The following is a 19,928-nucleotide window of genomic DNA, read 5'->3' as shown; positions in this document are numbered from 1 at the left end:
ATATTTTAATAAAATATAAAACATTATTGTGATAAAAAAATATAAAGTTTATGTATCTAAAATCTGTATCTCTCTTGTTAATAAAACTTAGAGAAAAAAATATTAATATAAATTATGCTTATGCAGAACATAAAAATTTTTTATTTTATAAATTTTATAGATATTCTACTATAATAATTATTTATGTAAATTAGCAAATATTATTGCTATCTGCCATTCTAGTTTGTTGTTTTCTCTCTACAATTATTATTATTTTTCTTAACATTTTTCTTAAATTCCTGTACTTAATTTTAATTTTTATTTATTAATATTCCACATAAAACTCATAGCTGTTTCTAAAATATTAAATTAAACGTAAATAATAATAAATAAAATATGCAATCTTAAATTTATAGTTCTTGCAATTATATCTATTTGATTTTAATTTTTACAGTTCTGTATATTGTTGACTTTAAATATTGAAAAGAAAAAATATATTATTCATAAAAATATAGATATTTAAATTAAATTATTTATTATGATAAAGAGCTAAATATAAATTTAGAAGAGATTCACATGGCTATAAATTACATAATATATTTTATATTTATTTTCTAAAAGTATGTAAATGTTAGAATCAAGAAATTACATATATTTATATACTTTCTCTTTTATATTTAACACATAAATAATTCGACTCAAATCATACAAAACTTTTTTAGACAGTTTAAATACATAATGTAGTTACTTGAAATAGGAAGCATGTGTAATATATAAATAATCAGTATCTTTCATCAATAATTTATAAAAGATGAACGTGATCGTTCTATCCTATCCGCGTCTACTCGATTAAGCAAATATAGATTTACCGCCGAAAACAACTGCATGTCTGAAATAAGTATAAATTTCACAAGCTAATCACTTATGGCACTTTTCAATAATTAATTCTGATTTATGTGAATCTCTTGTCATAATTTTGCGACCGGCGAAAAAAAATCCATATTTAAAACGTAGTCTTATTCGCGTTGTGCTGCGATTCTGGCCAATCGTGAGCGTAAAATGGCCACCATGGAGCCACGTAACTACAGCTGACTAGCACAAGATGTCGGTAGCTTTGCCAATCGTAAATCGTAGCGAGATTCCCGCCCATTGCATACCGGTAGGCGGTGCCACGGCATTTCGTGATGTCGTCGCACGTCCCCCACCAAATCTCACTGGCAGTCGTTCCCCACTCTGCCGTTCTATGGCGATTCCCCATTTTCTTTTGCCGCACTCCCGACTGTCGTACGAAGAACTCTCGGGTGGGCCACCATCCCCGGTCATCTTCATAAATGCGAGATGGCCGTTTGAAATGGTATTGAGGCTAATTTGAGCAGCGCTTATGTGATACAGTGTTTGTTTATTGCTTACTAAAACGGTTCGGATTAAATATAAAACAGTTGACAGAGAGTAGTAGACGTCGAGCTAGACGGAGTGGCGCTCGCCGAGCGAACGGCGGCGACGTCCGACGGACTCGTTTGGATCGCTGATTGTAGCTCCGAAAAGCATATGCAATCTTATGATCCCTTCCTTTACGGTGTTTATTTTTTTTTTCTCTTCGTATTGCCTCCTAACTTCTTACGCCAGCAGTTCGTAAGTCGTTTTCGGTTCTCATAAGCCTTGCACTTGCAATATCGCTAACTTTAAAGCTACTGATGTCGATTTACGTAACTTGTAGCTCTAACAGTTTTATGAAACACTGAGTAGGCCATTGATTGCTTTAAATCATCACAAATCTAAAATTTTTAACCAATCGATCTTATTATGTCAGCATTGAATCTCTTTTGTTATGATTTGTGTTCTCACTTTCTCACCTTTTCACTCCAATATGAAGGAAAAACTTTGTTTTATCTCTAAAATGGCAAGACACATTCATCCCCTAAATTTGAAAATATGTTTCATCTTGGCAACATTTGTTGCGCTTACTTCCAACAACAGAACATCGGGTCTACCGACATTTTAACCTTCCTCCCTTTCGACATTGTGCATTTATACATATATTCGCAGCACGATATTCCTGGCAAATTGTGTTTATAGGAATAGTGAAACATATTTGTCCCGAAGGAAATATAGACCTTTAGTCTGCGTCAAGGGGAGTAGTGGGAGGGGGCTGGATTGTGTCTGTGGAGACGCTATGTCACTAAAAAGATCAATACGCCATCGCTGCTCGGCGTTCGCCTGAATCTAGATGGTGCGAGCGTACGTACGTATTTGCACGCCAAATGCCACATATCTGAGCTACTCTGTTCTGTATTTTTCAATGCGTATACCAAATACTATCATTCATCGACAGCTGTTAATGACTATTGGTGTTACAACGTGTAAAAAACGTATAATATAGGCAGCAAGATATTTCAATATTTTATTACGCTCTGCATTCGTTATTTATGAGATTTTATAAACGGTAAGATATGTCAGGCGTTTTGAGTTGTATTTTAATTCAGTCTGTGCATAGCGAGGTGACAAATCCGCGCAATAGTTGTTTTTCATAGCACGCGACATATTTATGTGTTACTACGCATGCGATATTTCTCCGGAATTTGCTTTTACAGAAAAGGAGTACTCTTGCATGTTTCCCAAATTAGCATGATTTAACGCGTGGATTATCCGATGATTCTTAATACAACGTCTATGTCATACTGACATTAGTTATGCATTTATATAAATTATAACCGACAGATAAATAAGACTTCCGACATGTGTGTAGGTTCAAATATAAAATAATGCAGTGATTGAGTCACACAAAGCTGCCGTACAAAATCACTTTTATAAATACATATTCATACATATTCAATTTGGACATTTATAAACAGAGATAACGACGCTCACGTCAGTATGTAAAAATTAGAATCGGTATATCAGTTCGAACCGTATATTATTTAAAATGCAACGTTATTCCTTAGATGTGATAAAAGATACATGAAAAAGACAACAATGTAATTGATTAAATGAAATTACTCAAACATTAATAGTATAATTAAATAATTCTGGTCATGTGCTAACAAGTCAGAGTAAATTTGCTTCGTGAATAATGAATGGCGCAATTAAAATACAATGAGATACATTAATATTGATATTTAGTTTCCTTTTTTGAAACTGTTAAACTTATTCTTTAATATATTTTCAAGAAGAAAAAATGTAGAAACTTTCGACTCATTTTAGAATTATTTAACATTATTAATTTTGACGATTAAAACCGACAAACGAGATGTGAGAATCCATTGTCAAGAAGTGTACTTTGATTTTAATTATTTTTGCGCGGGCAGTCCAGTCGGGAAACGACAAAATAATTTTGAGCGGGTGTAAGAACGTGTTTGCAATTTTAAATCCGCGTGCGTGCATATACGATATTAACGTTAACATAGTTACTCGTGCGTGCTAGTACGGCGTCGGTGCGACCGTTTTACACGTGTAACATCATACAATGGCCATAAATGGTATCAACAAGTGGATGCTTAAGTGCCATTATGAAACGTTGATTATGGACATAAACCATATTATGTATTCGTGAGTAGGTACATCAAGATACCGCGCATTTCTTTCTACGATTATACTAGCATTTATTGTATAATCGAACGAGCAGTTGTGCGAAAGTTAAATGCTCTTTTTTGCAAATTCATCTCTGAAATACAAGATCATTGATATGATGATAATTCGTGGAATTCATATAAATCGCTACATTGAATACTTTAACATACGTGACAAATGAATATGTTTTATGCATCTGCGGATGTGTGTACAAGAATATCAGCCGCGACATACATAAACAATCATATAACTCGATCGATTAATACAGGCAATAAATGTTTATGGAACGTGAATCATTCGATTGGGTTTATATAGCTCGTACGTTTTATTCTTTTTATAGGCCCTATAGCGCATTCAATATAAAGACGTCTTTAACGTTCGAGAAGTAAATAGAATTCCGGCAGTACATTACTTAATAGCGTTTGTGTCGTTTTATTCGTATGGCTCTATGCTCTGATACACAGAGACCGAAAAAGGCTAATTCCGTTGATAACCACTTCCACCTGCATTTGCTTTCGTAATATGGTCAATGGATTTTCTAATTAAAACGTCTCACGCACTTTCACTAATTGCTACGATACTGACTAAATACGAACGAGTTTTCAGTAATAAATAGTCTTGTATTATAAATAACTTTTCGAACATGCGAAATTATATTTGCAGCATCTTTATAGATAAGCAAATTGAATGATACTTTATTCATATCTAGAAGCATTCGTCTTTTATCTGTAACAATTTTTTTTTCGTCGTCTCTTTTCTAAGTAAATTGCAAAATTATCAATCCGATTAATATTAATGAGGGTGTATATGTACACAATGATATCTGAGTTGTCCTTACAGAGTTACATTTAAGATTCCATTCAATATAGACCCAAGTCAGTTCAGAAACATTCCTGAATTAAATATACACTAAATTTAAATATTTAAATTACATTTTTTCCGTTGTCTCTGCTTTATATCCGATGGGACCGTGATACGGCATGGACGCTAGAGATTTTATCGCGGGCAGTCTCAAATAGTAGAATGATTTATTAATATCTACGTTTCCGACGAATGCATCCACTTTCTCGAAACTGTAGGCGCACAAAATCGGTCATCGTCTCGGCAATATTTTGCGTCAGTTACAAAAACTAGCACGATTTATTTGCGGATAAGAACGGCGTAGGCAGTGTTCGTCCCTCGAAACGTGTCCCTTCTAGTGTGCACGCCAGCAATTTACTCGGCCGAGCCGACCAATTATGTGGAAAGCGGCGAAGAATTTGCGAGTGCCGCACATGCAACGCACGCATGCGGCCGCGCACACACGCGGCAAGGTAGTCGTTAAAGACAATCTGAGCTTTCCATCTCCCTGCATTGGTTCGGGCGTAAGAACCAGACGAAGTGCAAGAAAATTGCACGAAAAAATACTGAGGTAATGAGCACGTGTCGACTAAATTGTTGACTACGATAACGACAACCTTACGGTCGATATTTTCGAAATTGTCCGATGCCTTCATGCAGTAATGTGTGAAATGTCGCATAGAAAGTTATCTGTATTTCACTATCTGCTGTTTCGCTGATTGCGCTGATCGTGCTGAAGTACAAATTTTATACCTTGAACGTACGTTTCTTTTTTTACCGTTTGCGACTCGTATTATCTATGCTAAAATAGTGATTTTTTTTAGAACTATTGCATAATATTCTCTTTGCTAAGATTTAACAGAATTATAAATTTTAGTAATGCTATATTTTTAACAATAGTATACAAATTATCATTGTGCATAAATTTTCCATTTAAATTATTCTGCAATCTTTTTACTTTCCCACGGCAAATTTTATTAAATAATTATTTGCTATACTATTTATAATTATGCATTTACTATAATATCTAGAATTATAAAACGTTCAGTGCTTAAATTAAAAAAATTTAGTTACATTTTTAAGAAGCATGTTTATTTGAAATGGAATTTTCTCAGCACAATGTAATGTATATTTTGTTTTGAATTGCACTAACACTTTTATTGCATAAAATATATAAATTTTATACTCACCTAAATTAACACACTTATAAAAATTATGCTTAAACTAAAAGATTTATTAAAACTGATGTTAATTTTATTTTCCGTTTTACATATGATTTAGAACACGTCACTTCACATCAATAATAATTTGAAAACATGTACCGTTTCTAAATATCAATTCTAAATCAATATCAATGACAAGATCATAAAACACTAAAACTGACAGATTTAATAACTCAGATTATAAATTATTTCGAAAAAAAACTATACGCGAGGAGACGACCCGAAAGAGGAAACTGAGATAGAAGAAAGTTTCTATTTTGTAGAAGGCTTCTGTTGATCAGGCAAGAACTCTTGCTATTGGTCACAGAGTATCCTCGCTGTTTTGCCTGTTTGATGAAAAAGTGTCCTGCGCAGACTAAAAAGGTTGACTTTCATTCAACTTAGTATCCTTTTTGAACATGGAATTTTTACGACTGTCCTAGTGACGACACTGGAACAAAAACGATACAACCATACTTTTTCAAACCATTTGTCACATAGTAAAACCATAATTTTCAAATTTGTGTTGTTCTTAATAATTACGATTATAAATTTTCATCAGAATTAGATATTATGGTATAACGTTTTACATAGTTTATACAGTGAGTTTCTTTGATTTATACTGACATTTTTTATAAAGAACAATAACAATAATTTCAGAGAATATGAGTGCTATAATTTATTGCACATTCGTAATTTATAATAAAATTTTTATATAAAAGTTAGGCATGGGTTATGTAAGTTTTCAATTTTAGTGCAGAAAATATTAAAATTCTTCAATCGGATAAACAAATGTTCGCGAGTAATTTCTAACACCGGTGCATTGTTGCGGGAAGAGCGAAGCGTCATAAAGAGCAAAGAGATATGATCTCAATTAGCTCGAGCTAAAAGTACGGGTGCGGAATGAAACAGCCGATAAGAACCCGACGACGTGTTCCATTTATGGAGCTTTTGAAGTGGATTATATCTCCTCTCTATCGTTTGAATAATTTTTCAAACATTTATCACATATATCATGTTCGACTTTTCTCACAAAAATGATATATTATTTGTACAATCAATATATTTAATCATCAACATTACATTTATTTTTTAAATTAAAATAACAAAGTTATAGCGAGCTGATGCAATATAAAATGGATGATTAATTAATTTCTTTTGAAATGTCTTTATATATCAGAGAAAGTTCAAGAAAATTTCAGGTAGTAAAACAAGAAAAAATTTCATCAACAGTTTATTACGCAGATAGCCAAATGTTGGCAGATCAAATTTCAATCTTGCTAACATTTTGCTTACTGAGCATACTACAACTTTTATATGTCAACATAAGACAGATCTTTCTTAAAAAAGATTAAAGTATGATATGAAATTATATATAAAATATTAAAATTCATAACATTACAAAAAAAAATACAATTTAAATGATATGTGATAAAAGCATTTTCATTAACTCGCCACTTTGTGACAAATATTCATTAAGAATTCCGTGGTGATAGAACTGGAAACTGTTGGAATCTAGAACGATAAAGAAACAATTCGCAGAAGGTACTGCTACTTGCACGTAACACAGAAGAGGCTGATGCCTCTGTGACCCTTGCAACGGCCCACACCGACGTCTTTCTGCAAGACTCGGAAAGTATAGCGGTTGTAATGTTACAAGCACGGGGAGATAAGAGACCGTGAGACTGTGGTCCGAGACTGGGACAATAAAGTTAGTGGCGTATAACGACCGAGATGTGAGGAACAGGGTACATGTTTCTTGTTGTTTTCATCAACCGCGACATTTTAACGTTGCTGGCTGACTTCGTCACCTGTAAACGTTCTATCCCCGCGCTTTTTTTAACAATTTAATTATTTTATAAAATAAATAACAAATTAAAAAATTTCAGAAGAATAACTGATAGAAAAATCTTAGATAGCTGATACATTTATTTAGCATCGCTTCGGTTTCTGAAAGATAGCATTTCTCAGAAAATAACTGCCACACGTTATTCCTCTTAAGAGTCTCGCCTGATTTTTATACCAAATCGTATCGCGCATGAGAGACGCAGAGCGCGCCGTTAAGGGCATGCCTCTGCGATACTTAGTTCTGATCTACAGAGAACAACGGCGTCGTTGTGTTCAGATGAGAGGGTCACCGCTTCCGCGCCTCCATCCATTTATTCGTTTCAGTTAAAGTTCCCGTGGGACGTCGCCCTTTGCCCGTTTCTTCCTCGCGTAGGCAGCATCCTTTGGATCTCGTACGGGTTCCTTGCCACTTTTCTACCTCCCCAGCGCGCGTCAGGGGCCAACGAAACCAATAAGTAAGGGCAGAAAAACGGGATGGAGGACGGTGTGGCGGAGAAAAGACATACATTCGAAGCGACATGGATATATGTGCGCGACGTGCGGATATACATGGCCGTCCGTATATACGTGTCGTCGTACCAGCGTCGTTGGTAACCTTAACCCCGCGAATTAATATTCTATACGCGCCGTTTGTACGAGGCCTCGCGGAGTGCCAATGGCACACCGCGCGGGAACGTCCTGGACCCTCCGGAAACACCGGGCAAGGACAAAGAGACCGAGACAAGTTTCACCACGGGATCTATTTCATTCGTCAATCAGACAATACCGGATTCTAGCTCTCTCCGCCTACCATGGAGAATAAGATTCTATAAAGCGGATCAGCGATTCTACGTAACATTAGGGGAATATCGTGCTGTGAACAACTGGTTTATACATTAACGGAAATACTTGCCATACCTCTTTGAACTCGTGTAAAATGAAGCATATGTAGAGTAAAAAATTAACAATACATAAGATAAAAATTAGGAAAAAGTTAATAAAAAGACATGCATCTGTCTGTTAAGAACATTCAAAGCAAAAGAAATGAAGAACATCTATGAATTGGAATGAATATGGAATTATTTTTTTTCGCATCTTTTTCTTTTTTTATTACGATAAAACTTAAAAATTAAATATTAAGCATGATAATGCATTATTATTTGTAAAAAGTTGGCTCAAGATTTAACATAAATTTATCACACAAAAATATTCAAAATATATATGTTAATATAAATTCAAATGTACATTACGACATTTTCAAAAGATATAACGTGTTATTTTCAAATGTAATACATTTTCCTTCTTTCACATCTTTTTCACGAACATTCTGTAAACTTATGTCACGTTACTTCCAATATTCTACTATTTGTGACTGCCCTTTTATTTTGGAATAGCATATCGGAATATAAAAACAATCATTTTCCAAACGAAATGTGCATGATACAAAGCAAAATGATGCGATACACCAAATACAAGCGGATTGCAAGAGAAATGGGTGATCGGCAAATAGGAAGAGAGCCTAGGGGACCGTGACGCATAAACCGATACGGTTATTTCCGAATATCCGCAGCCATACGCGACCACTCGATGCCTCCATTTCAATGTTCTGCCCTTGCGAGCGTAAAAGTGGCGAAAATTCGACGAGACGCAAGGGTGGAAATCGAGAAGTAGATAGGAAAAAACCTTGCCGGTAGAATACAACGCTTTCATGCTCCGAAACTTGCCATCAAAATGCACAATCTCGCGTTTAAAGTGAGGGGAGTTAGTTCAGTAAATAAGTTGATCCCACTCTCCCTTGTAATTATTTACGAAAGAAAACTTAACAAAGGAAACGACAAAGGGTTTCCGCAGTAGGGAATGAAACAGACATCCGTAATTTACTATATGTTTTTATTTCGTTTGTATATCATAGATATAGCTTATGAATATAATTCTACATCAAGTTTTGAAAATGGATACATTTACATTCATTGTCAATGAATTACCACCTCGTTCGCCATCATCATCGTTATCATCATCGTCGTCACTCTTGCCATCAGTTTTCGTCATACAGTATAATACTAATCATTAATAGTCAGTAGACATGAGACTCCATTATTCCGTTACTCTTATTACTTAACGTGGTAGGTAGGTATTGAAGGACAGCTACGCTCCCTTATCATTACAGTATTACGTTAATTGGGTATCATCGATACATTTTAAAGACCCGCGGATTCATTCATCTTAATTAAACATTTCGCCTGCGGCTCTTCACTCACTGGGCGATGTTAACGTTACGTGGTGTTTAGTATTTACATCGAGAATTGCTGAAGTATAATGTATGGTTTTCCATTCATCCGATAGACACAGAAAAGTAAAGATTAAGACTAAGTTCTGCACTTCCATCATTTCAGCATGTATGCGAGGGTTTAAGCAAGAGAGTTAAATTAAAATTAAAAATTATACTTTCTAACATACAGTTTTCGCAATTTCACTACGTATTGCGTAAGTATCATAAAAGAATTAAACAGAAATTGTAATTATAAACAGGCTACGGGTTTGAGCAAAGGAATCATTGCAAAATCTCAAAAGAAGATATTCTTATAATCCGATTGTCCTCCGACTGGCATATAGATAAAAATGTGCACGGCGCCCGGCTTGTCGCGTCTGTTGTACGTACAAAGTACAACGTCGCTCTAATTTTCAATAAATAACATTCAATTAAACAATCGGAGCAGAACAAGTATCCGTTAAATATAACTCTTGAACCCATTAACAACTTCAGAAAAATTTTTCTTCAATATATTCGGCGACACGAAGATAATAAAACTTATCGTGACGTTACGTAGTAAATTTTTTACAAACATTGTTCGACAAAAAAGAAAAGAATCCTTTGCCAATCAGACAATAAAGAGCAAATCGGATTTCTCCAACTGAGACTGATTTGTCACACTTTGCATGGACAAGGACAAAGGAAACTATTGTATGTGTCGAGTAAAAGGCGTGGGATGAGCTGTCATAAATTATGAAAAAAATTCGAAACACGGAGTACGCGTAAAACAAAAGACAGCTGCCAACAAAAGTAACTCTTAAAGTGTATATAAAACTGATTAGCTTATCACTTTACAGAATCAGTTGTGAGCAATCTCTCACGGCGAACAACTACCAAAAACAACAATAAAGACAATCAACATATTCTTGCAAACGAACAGAAACATTTTAAATATGTTCAACATCGTTTGGAGTTATTCGGATCCCAAATGCCAATCTGTTCAACAGTTAATTTTTGCATAATTTGGGAATGCTCACAAGACGATTCCAACTTCAAGTGCCCAGATTTGTGTTCACGCTAACCGGACACACGATTCACTAGTGCACAGATCGAACAGACAAATGCAATAAGTATAATACAACCAGTTGTGCAAAAGACAACGAGATTGTTCCGTACCGATCATCAGAGCGTCCTTTTGCCGAGCAAGAAGACTAGAATTAGTTTCTTTTTTCGATATCCGCAAGATATATTTAAACAAAAACATAAAAATTCGTGCCTATCAAGTTTAGAAATTGTGGTACGCAACAGTATCATCGTCTTCGAGTACAGGATATTAAAAATCTATATAATATATCTATATAAAAAAATACGCGTCGAAACAATTGAGACAATAAGCGATATTCACATTACACTATTATAAAAAAAATTCGCCAGTACCTCTCTTTCCACATTAACAAAAAACAAATATACGAAAAAAAAATACGTAAAATAAACAGTTCATAAATAAACAATGACATCTATAGATAAAGAAAATATAACAAACAATTTTTTTCTCACCTCAATCCTACGTTCCGCCAAACGGATTCGGGGCAACTCATTTCATAAATATCATCTTTCGTTTTCTTCTTTAAACCTTATCGCGAAAAAATAATTGATATAATTTTAATTGTGCCAATAGATTCACTTTTTTAACTCACAAATAATACAACGCGCGCACGATTTACACTAAATATTATCTCACGCTCTCAGTCTCTCTCTTTCTCTATCTTTCTCTCCCTCTCTTTCTCTCGTTCTCTGCCTTTCCGTCCGTTTCTTTCTCCCACTTTCTCTCCCTCCCTCTCGCTCTCTCTCTTTCTCTCTCACTATTCTATTCATTATTCTCGAACGCACATGCAATCCTTTTTATCCTCAAACTGAATCACTCCTGCTACTCATACGCGCACATTAAATGTTATTATGTTGTTAAATCAATGCTTGAGCCACACACTCTAGTGTTTGTTTTATACTTTTTAATTCGGATAAGAGAAGTCCTCGCGCGGGGATTGGGGCTAGGGATTTTGGAGAGGATTTGTTCAATAAATATTTTTGCTTCAACGTCGAAAAATCGGCCACGCAAATTCAAGAAAGACGCGAGTTTGGCAAGTCGGGCAATGTTGTACTACTAACATATTGTGTGTTTTCCTTTTTTTTTTAACTTTTCAGTAACTATACCTAATCGGTACTATCAATTCGATATAGTACATCTACGATAATCGTAAGATTAGAGCGAGTAAATGACGGAGGTAAAAGCGGAAGGGAAGAGGAAGAGGGAAAGAGAAGGGGTCAGATCGAAGGAATAAGGGAAAGAGGGAAAGGATGAGGAAGCGTTATGAACGTTATATGATATGATTACGTCAGTTATTTGGAATAATATTCTATAACCATATAGAGTTGCTGCAGCTAGCTTAAGAGATAAGCCGAGAGAAAGCTTCATATGTGGACGGCGCCCGCATAATTTTTAGTCTAAAGTTTCCGCCTTATATCTCTACGTTCTTCCGACCCATGCGAAAGATTCGAGAAGGGACCGGTCTCATTGATCGGGATACATCGGATGCGGACTCTGTTCGCGTGATTCGGATAAGAAATCGCGAATTAAATTTGTAATAGTATACTTTCAGTGTGTTTCTCCAATTGGTTTCGCCAATTTCCAAAAAAGTCGATCGTTTGTTTTGTTTTTTTTTTTTAAGTTATTCGTATACCCGTTGTAAAAATATAAAACGAGCGATTGTAAAGCGCCCTTAAAAATTTCTCGATCAACGATGTGATCTAAATATAGATAATTGATTAACAGCTCGAACGAATTTGCTGAAATCTTTCCTTAAACAAAATAGCGCGGTCACGCATCATCGATCCGTTTCTCAAGTCCAACACTGGTCGACGTCTGACGTATGCGCGCAAAAACCGGCGCGTACGTCGATGCCATCCGCTTTATTTCCCATACGCCGCCTCGCTAGTTAAGACTTAATGTATCGTAAGTAGAAACTAACACGGCCGCCATAAATCTCACACCGCCTCGTACTGTACAAACCTTCTCGGACTAAGTTTAATAATAATTAATTATTATTACGCATTACGTATATCTCTAATTTGTCGGACGTATCGGCGCCGCCATCGTCGCAGTACTTGCTGCTGCCGCGTCACTTAATAATTAACGGTGTCTGTAGTTGTAACATCAAAACATAACTAAGCAATAATAATGATATAATATAACTCACAATTTTAATAATAATATAATAATAATAAGGATAATGTCGCATGCCCTGCAGCTCCTGTAGATTCGGAAACTACAGAGCACATTTGACGCGAGCAAATTTCTAAAACAAAATAATAATAATAAAATAATGATGATGATGATAATGATAATAATAATATTATAATAGTTCGTAAATAGAGTGTGTCATGTTTCTATAAAGCTTTTCTACAAATAGATACACCGATTTTCGGGGCTAATCGCGTCACGAGCGTTCCTCTCATTTTTCGATTCCACGATATTCTTTCATTTTTGTTCCGTATACAATGAGCCGGAGTAGATTCAAGCGCGATCATACTTTTTCTTCGACATTCCGACAAAATAACCGAAAGATCCTTGGGCTACGGCCACGAAATATACAATAATTACGTTGTGTACTCTTAACACGATAACAGATTACGTGGAGTGGAACCGATATACGACTATGTTGTGTTGTCCCATAATGTTTTTTGTATATCTATATGCGTAGGCCGAGCACAAGCATAAAACATGGTCCAACACATAATGAGCAATAGTAGATATATTTTTAGCCATATATATGAAAATTGACAATATTTAGATCTTGAATTTTGCTGAAGAATGTGCACGCGTGTTTTTCTATACTTGCGAGCATCTTTTTTGAAAGCAACAAATTTAATAATCATATGTATACAATGTGAGATCTTGCATAGAAATCTCGTAGATTCATAAAAATTTAATAAATGAAACAGTTGAAACATTTCGAAATATACTTTTAGAATTAAAGAAATTTAATTAGTAATATTAGTTGTCAATGTTAATTTTAATAACTCCGAAATGTATCACGTCGCGGTGTTGATGCTCTGCATAAATTTCTACAGTCATTATGAGTATTTACTGCCAATGTAATCATATGTGATCGGTATTATGTGTCATTACAGCGCCTTAAACTTGGCTATAACTTTCTAATTGGAGATAATGCAATTTAAAATGATAACTCCACAAATATATCAGTTTTTCCAAGCGCTTCTGGACCTTGTGTTAATGCGACCATATTTCTGCGAGTGCTCTCGTTTCCTTATTCAAACCTAATTTCTGCAAAATTGTTTAACCTTACACACGCATATATTATGTTCTACTTCATTCCTTTTCATTTTGCACATTACATTGTTAAAACATTATTACGATTACGGTATGTAGGTAGGTACTTCGCTATGTGAGAAGATATTTACGTGAGTATATCGTGTGTGGACTCACATGCGCAGCTTACTCGTTACATTACGTATGGGAATATTATTTATAGTATTATTTTTAGTTTAGGTAATTAGCGGTAAAGTACTAATACGAATACGTTTTCTTCCTTTCATTTGTTTAAACGTGCTTCTTTTTTTTCTTCTTGCTTTGATTACGGACGTCTATTTGGAGCTGCCGTTCATTATGCTTCTTTCACTCAGTTAAATTAACAAGGTATCTTTTTCCCCTCAATTTACGTACTTGTTTAAAACGTATCCTAAAATCTTCTTACCGCGCCGGCAAAAATTCTGCCTCAGTGCACGACACAACAGATTTTTCTTTTGTTCATATATATATAATATATAATATACTTATTACTTTTAATATATAATATGGTATTGTGTACAATATGATTTTACGTCATTATAGTTACTAGACAATCCATGCAATAGATCTTGACGTTAATCGAAACAGGTGTAATTCTCATTCTGCCGCGTTACGTATATTTTTATTTCACATCAGTATCTCTTTACATTTTGCAAAATATTATCTCTTTAATGAATGATAAATGTAATATATTCCTCTATTCTTTTCTATAATAATTATAAAATCGATGGATGATTAATACATTACGCATTAAACAGCAATATATTTATCTTCTGTCGATTTTATAGTTATTAAATTAAGAATAACGATATATGCGCTTCAGATAAAATTTAATCGAGATTTCTCTGATAAAGGCTCAAGATCTATGCATTGATCGCGCTAACACGGAGGAGAAAAAAATAATTAGGTAATAATTTATATATCTCGGTTATTTCTTTCATTTACCTTTTCCTTTTTTTTACGAACTCTAAGTAAGTAATACCAACAACGGGTTCTATATCTATGGAAAGGTCTACCCTGACACCAAATTACGTATTTAATGTACTAAGAGCGAGATACTCATCCGGTGATGTGGCTTGTGTGTTTCGTACGTATGTACGTACGCCGTGTCCATGTGTCCATGTGTCCATGTGTAGCTTACCTCTCTTTGCGCTGGTTTTTTTGCGCTTATTTTCACGAAATTTTATACTTACAAGTGTGTCGTTATTTTCAATGAAACGTTGAGGAAGATAATTGAAAACTGTGAATGAATTGTAACCAAACAGTCAAGAAAACATAATGTTATGAATATGTTAGAAAGTATGTTACGAATTATGTTAGAAATTTAGAATATTTCACACAAAATTTACATCAATAATTAATTTTTTTTATAATGATGAATACATTATAGAAATAGAAAGTGTATGTATTGCCTAGATGTACATGTGTAAATGTGTACTTTTGTTTATTAACACGGCAGGATAATCGAGATAATTATTCTTCGTTGGAATCTTGGCAAGGTTCGGTTGATGAATGTATTGTACAGTTAATTACCATCAGTATCACGTCTAGAAAAAACACACAATAGAATACATTCCTGATCCGTTGTTCGCTCATGGTGCGTTACCTCGTTCTTTAGTGCATGGATATCATTGCGACATTCACATTTCTTAAATTGTGTGAAATTCGCGAATGCAACGATATTTTATTGCTCATGATAGGATACTACTTTTATTCACGTTGGTAAAAAAATAAATTTTTGCTGTGTAAAATGCAAAATAATTTATTGTTTTTTTAACAAATTTTAAACAAAAATCTCGTTTTTTATGATTTGGCTAAAATAATACGTCGAAAGTAAATAGTATAAACAGTAGCTAAAAAGTATAAACAGTACCTTTTCATACAAAATTAAACATGTAAAAAAGATTATTTTAAACAAAACAGTTATGGGAATTACACTCATTTTTTAAATAAATTTCATATTTAATAAAATTTTCTAAATTAAATGTTCAATGATTTAAATGTTCTATAAGAAATTCCGATCACGTACTTTCTTGTATCATTGTAATCATTGAACATTTTATTTAAAAAATCTTATTAAATATAAAACTTATATTACAAAAAATTTCTATTACAAAATTTATATTATGCTTTACAAAAAATTTCTATTACGAAATTTATATCATGCTTTACAAAAAATTTCGAATAATTTCTTGTAAAGAAAATATATCAATCATTAGCCACTTGATCACTATTTTATAGTGATAGAAATTTCAACACAGTCGACTTTGATAACATTGAAATTTTTGATTAACACACTTGAAAAGCGAATGTCCACAAATACTGAATTTCTTTTATGAAGAAAAACGGAAAGGGGGAAACGCCGTGTATATCGGTTATTTACAATTAATCCGGTATTCAAATTGGGTATTGAAGATACCCTAAATCCGCAACGAGGACATCGCGAATTTTATGCCTTTTCTAATTTTCTCTAGTCGTACGAAGGAAGCGGAACGTTTCAGCGTCGGAAATAACGACTCTGTTTTTTTGAACAGTCTCGTTGGATTTCTTCCTTCGAAATGACGATGCATGTTACAACAGAGAGAATATAGCTAAATCTTCAAAATTCACACGTTCACGATGTAAGCGATGAATTGAAGATTAGCTAAATCCTTAATTTGCTCCCCTGATTTCTTCATCGTCTTGCAACTGAACGCCGGTTCGCTTGTACAATTTGATTCGTCTACCTTCTCTTCCCTCAAGGCTCGATCAATTAATCGTAATGTCATCGTTCATTATTCGGTTGGTTATACGACCATTAATCTTTCAGTTTCGATCCGTTTAATTAGTCTACTCACCGCCTCGACGTAATTATTGGCTCTCCATGGCAGTATCGCGCCAATTCATGCGTTCATCGCTTGATAATCGCGATGGCTCATTGTGTAGCACCCGATTAACAATATACATTATACGTTCTAGGAATCAGTCACAGGCTGAGCCCCCGTGCGAACGTTCGCGTGTCGCCTTTCGGGGGTCAACCAAGTAAGTACGTAGTTGGGGTGGGGTGCGTTCATTCTCTATGCCTCGAGATTTTTTTGTCTACATCGTAAGAGCTACATTACTTTTTACCTTTTTTTGCTTAAAAAAACAAAAGAGAGAACCGATTCAGCAAGGCATTCGTCGTACCTTTCTTATCCGTCCAGAGAAGACCGCTCTGTATATCTTCCAGGCCTCCCAGATCTCGCTATCTTCTCCCTCTCGATGCAAAACCGACGATCGCAGCTGCCAAGTCCTCTGCTCGCGCAACCATCGGCTCACCGACTCGAAGAAGATTGCGGAGACCCTCGCCTCAGTTTCCATGTTTTTTTTTTCGTACCTGTCTCGTCGCGTGCGAAGATGAGAGGAAGTGAACTCAGGATCTTCTACGTGGCCGAACACCTTACCGACTACTTCGCTTCGGCGTCTTCATCCAGGCCGCTCCAGTCTCTTGTGTCTTCCTTAAAAGAAAGAGAGTCGGCTCAGTAAGGTATCCTATGTTGGTACCTTACTGACTGCCTTCAGAAGATCGCTTTGCGTCTTTTCCAGGCCGCTTACGTGATGTTGTTGCTGATGCTGGAGAGCGGCGTTCTGCTGCTCCTGCTGCAACTTGGCCTGTTTCTCCGCCTGCTGTTTCTTCATCATGTCTTGCTCCTCACGCTCGCGTCTGGCTTGCTCGTTGATCTCTTTCACCGCCCTCAACTCCTTTTTCAGCTTCATTCGTCGATTTTGAAACCAAATCTTGATCTGTCGTTCCGTCAGACAGAGCGCGTGCGCGATCTCTATTCGTCGTCGTCGCGTCAGGTAATGGTTAAAGTGAAACTCTTTTTCTAATTCCAATGTTTGGAACCGCGTGTACGTCTGTCGGCCTCTGCGCCTTGGACAACCGTTCGGACCTGAAAATGTTAACAAATCTAATTTCTGAGATTTCTCGAGAGCCTCTAAGCCCTTCAAATATAACTCTTTTTTTTCAAGACGAAAATATGCCAATGAGTTAGTAAATTTTATAAAATTTCGTCAGTGTCAAATATTTGTTAAAATATATTTTATTAGATATTTATTTCAATATTAACATAAATGAAAAAGTATAGAAAATATGATATAAAAAGTACAATTTATATTCAATAATATATATATGTATATATTCCATATTTCTGTAAAGAAAGACATAAATATCGCATAAGTGTTTGATAACTCTTTGTCGCAAAGTCAGAAAAACTATCTCGCTAATCGCGGCACAGTTACTTTCTGTTAATCAAAGATACTTTTCCGTACTCCCATGAATGATGTCATATGCTTTCCATATTCTATCATTGACTATCTGCTGATTTTCTTCCTCTCAGCAAGAGAGAACCATATTTAAAACCCGAGTTTTATTGAAAAGGTTAAAAGTAAAAAAGATAAAAAGAGTGACTAAAGTTAGAAAGTTAGTCCTAAATTTTCTTAAACCTTTTAAGAAAGGTTTCTCACACAAAAGTTAAACCCTTCCTATAAGTTAATTGTTTACTCTACGCTTTAACGCCAGGAAATATAAATACAAGCCATTTCTTACATTTTATGCTATTCAGGCAAGAATCTAAATGCCAAAATAAAATTGAAGTACCTGCCGTGCACAGGTAAGAAAAATTTACCCAATAGAAAGTTATATATCTGCGGGAAAAAGTTTCTACGATAACATTAACCGAGTATAATTAAACAAAATCGATGCGAAATTTCGCATATCCATAAAAAATATTACAGTGATCATATATCTATCATATCTATATCTGGAGCATTATGGAACTTGAAAGTAAACCGCAGAAATAATATTTCATCATCAATTTCTGTCTTATGAGGATCGATATGCGTTTACAATAACATCATATCGAATAATAATTTATTAATGCCATTCAAATAAATTTAAGTTTGATAATTGCATTTAAACGATCTCTTTATGCTATATAATAACGGCACTGTTGAATTTCAAACAAGATATTTTCGGAATCAATTCGAAGGTAACTTCACTTTCAGTTGTCGCCACGGGAAAGGCGCGTCTCTTCTGAAGATCGCTAAGAAACCGGTTTCTTAGCGCAAAGAGTGGACAGCCATAATACCATCATTCCCGGACCGACGCTGAGTGGCCATATTATTGCCTCGTGATGAAGCAAATGTGTGCTACTGACCAATAAAAGATAGCAAGACTTTTCGTTCCACGTTCCACTTATTTTATGAGAGTATGAGCATTGTATCGACACGCGAAAAAGTGAGAAAATTAATTATTATATTGGTTAGAAAAAAAATGTACTTCTAATAGTCAATTAGAGATGCATCGATGATAACAAATCACAGATAAAGATTTATTTTGTATTTTATACACACACACACACACGCGCGCGCGCACGCACACAAGATAGATTTCTTTTTCTGTGTTGTCAAAATTTTACCAATATATCAGAAAGATATTTCACATCGAAAACTAGAAAATTGTAAGGAAATGACAATATTTCTCTAGGCATTAAAGAATCTAGTCTAATCGAAAAGAAACATGTCATATGCTTGTGACATTTTCTATACATTTATTTCCATAAATAAATAAATTTACAATGCAATGATATTTTTTTAGAAGATAGCGCTTATCTCTCGTTATTCATGAGGCCGATTAGCAGGTTGCAATATGCACTCGAGTTATGGGCAATGTAAACCTAATTCGCTTATATACCTCGCAGAATAATATATTAAAGAATCGAGATTAGCGAACGGCAAAGGAGTAGGCTTCTATGACAGATTTAAGCGAGTGGCGCCGTATTTTCTATCTTCTGTCATAACGATTGCCGTGCCGTAGCGATCGGGCGAGCACGAATGACACGCACGTGCGCAATTCCCGATGCAGGATGACCTATCA

The 19,928-nt window shown here is 34.9% G+C and overlaps 1 protein-coding gene and 1 long non-coding RNA gene across 7 annotated transcripts in view; one reads left to right on the top strand and one right to left on the bottom strand.

The window, feature by feature from the left end:
• The window catches only part of LOC105674660 (uncharacterized), an 87,563-nt gene that overhangs the window by 2,410 nt on the left and 65,225 nt on the right, over positions 1-19,928 (top strand). The gene's annotated exons all lie outside the window — the stretch shown is intronic.
• Positions 5,619-19,928, bottom strand: part of LOC105674554 (homeobox protein abdominal-A homolog) — a 39,078-nt gene continuing 24,768 nt past the window's right edge. For 2 of the 4 annotated variants that reach the window (XM_012370981.2, XM_067354815.1), the window contains 2 exons: positions 17,198-17,943; positions 5,619-6,039 (listed from right to left, as the gene is read on the bottom strand). In XM_012370981.2, coding sequence (XP_012226404.1) covers positions 17,543-17,943 — 401 coding nt within the window. In that variant the 3' untranslated portion in view covers positions 5,619-6,039; positions 17,198-17,542. Of the gene's footprint in view, positions 6,040-9,288; positions 17,944-19,928 lie in introns of those variants that run through there. The other 2 variants (XM_012370973.2, XM_012370960.2) reach the window with 2 other exon arrangements.

Source organism: Linepithema humile, chromosome 5 (genome assembly GCF_040581485.1).
Source record: "Linepithema humile isolate Giens D197 chromosome 5, Lhum_UNIL_v1.0, whole genome shotgun sequence".
NCBI classification, from domain to species: Eukaryota; Metazoa; Arthropoda; class Insecta; order Hymenoptera; family Formicidae; genus Linepithema; species Linepithema humile.
Note: the sequence above shows the minus strand (reverse complement) of the source record. Positions and strands in the feature narration are given on the sequence as shown.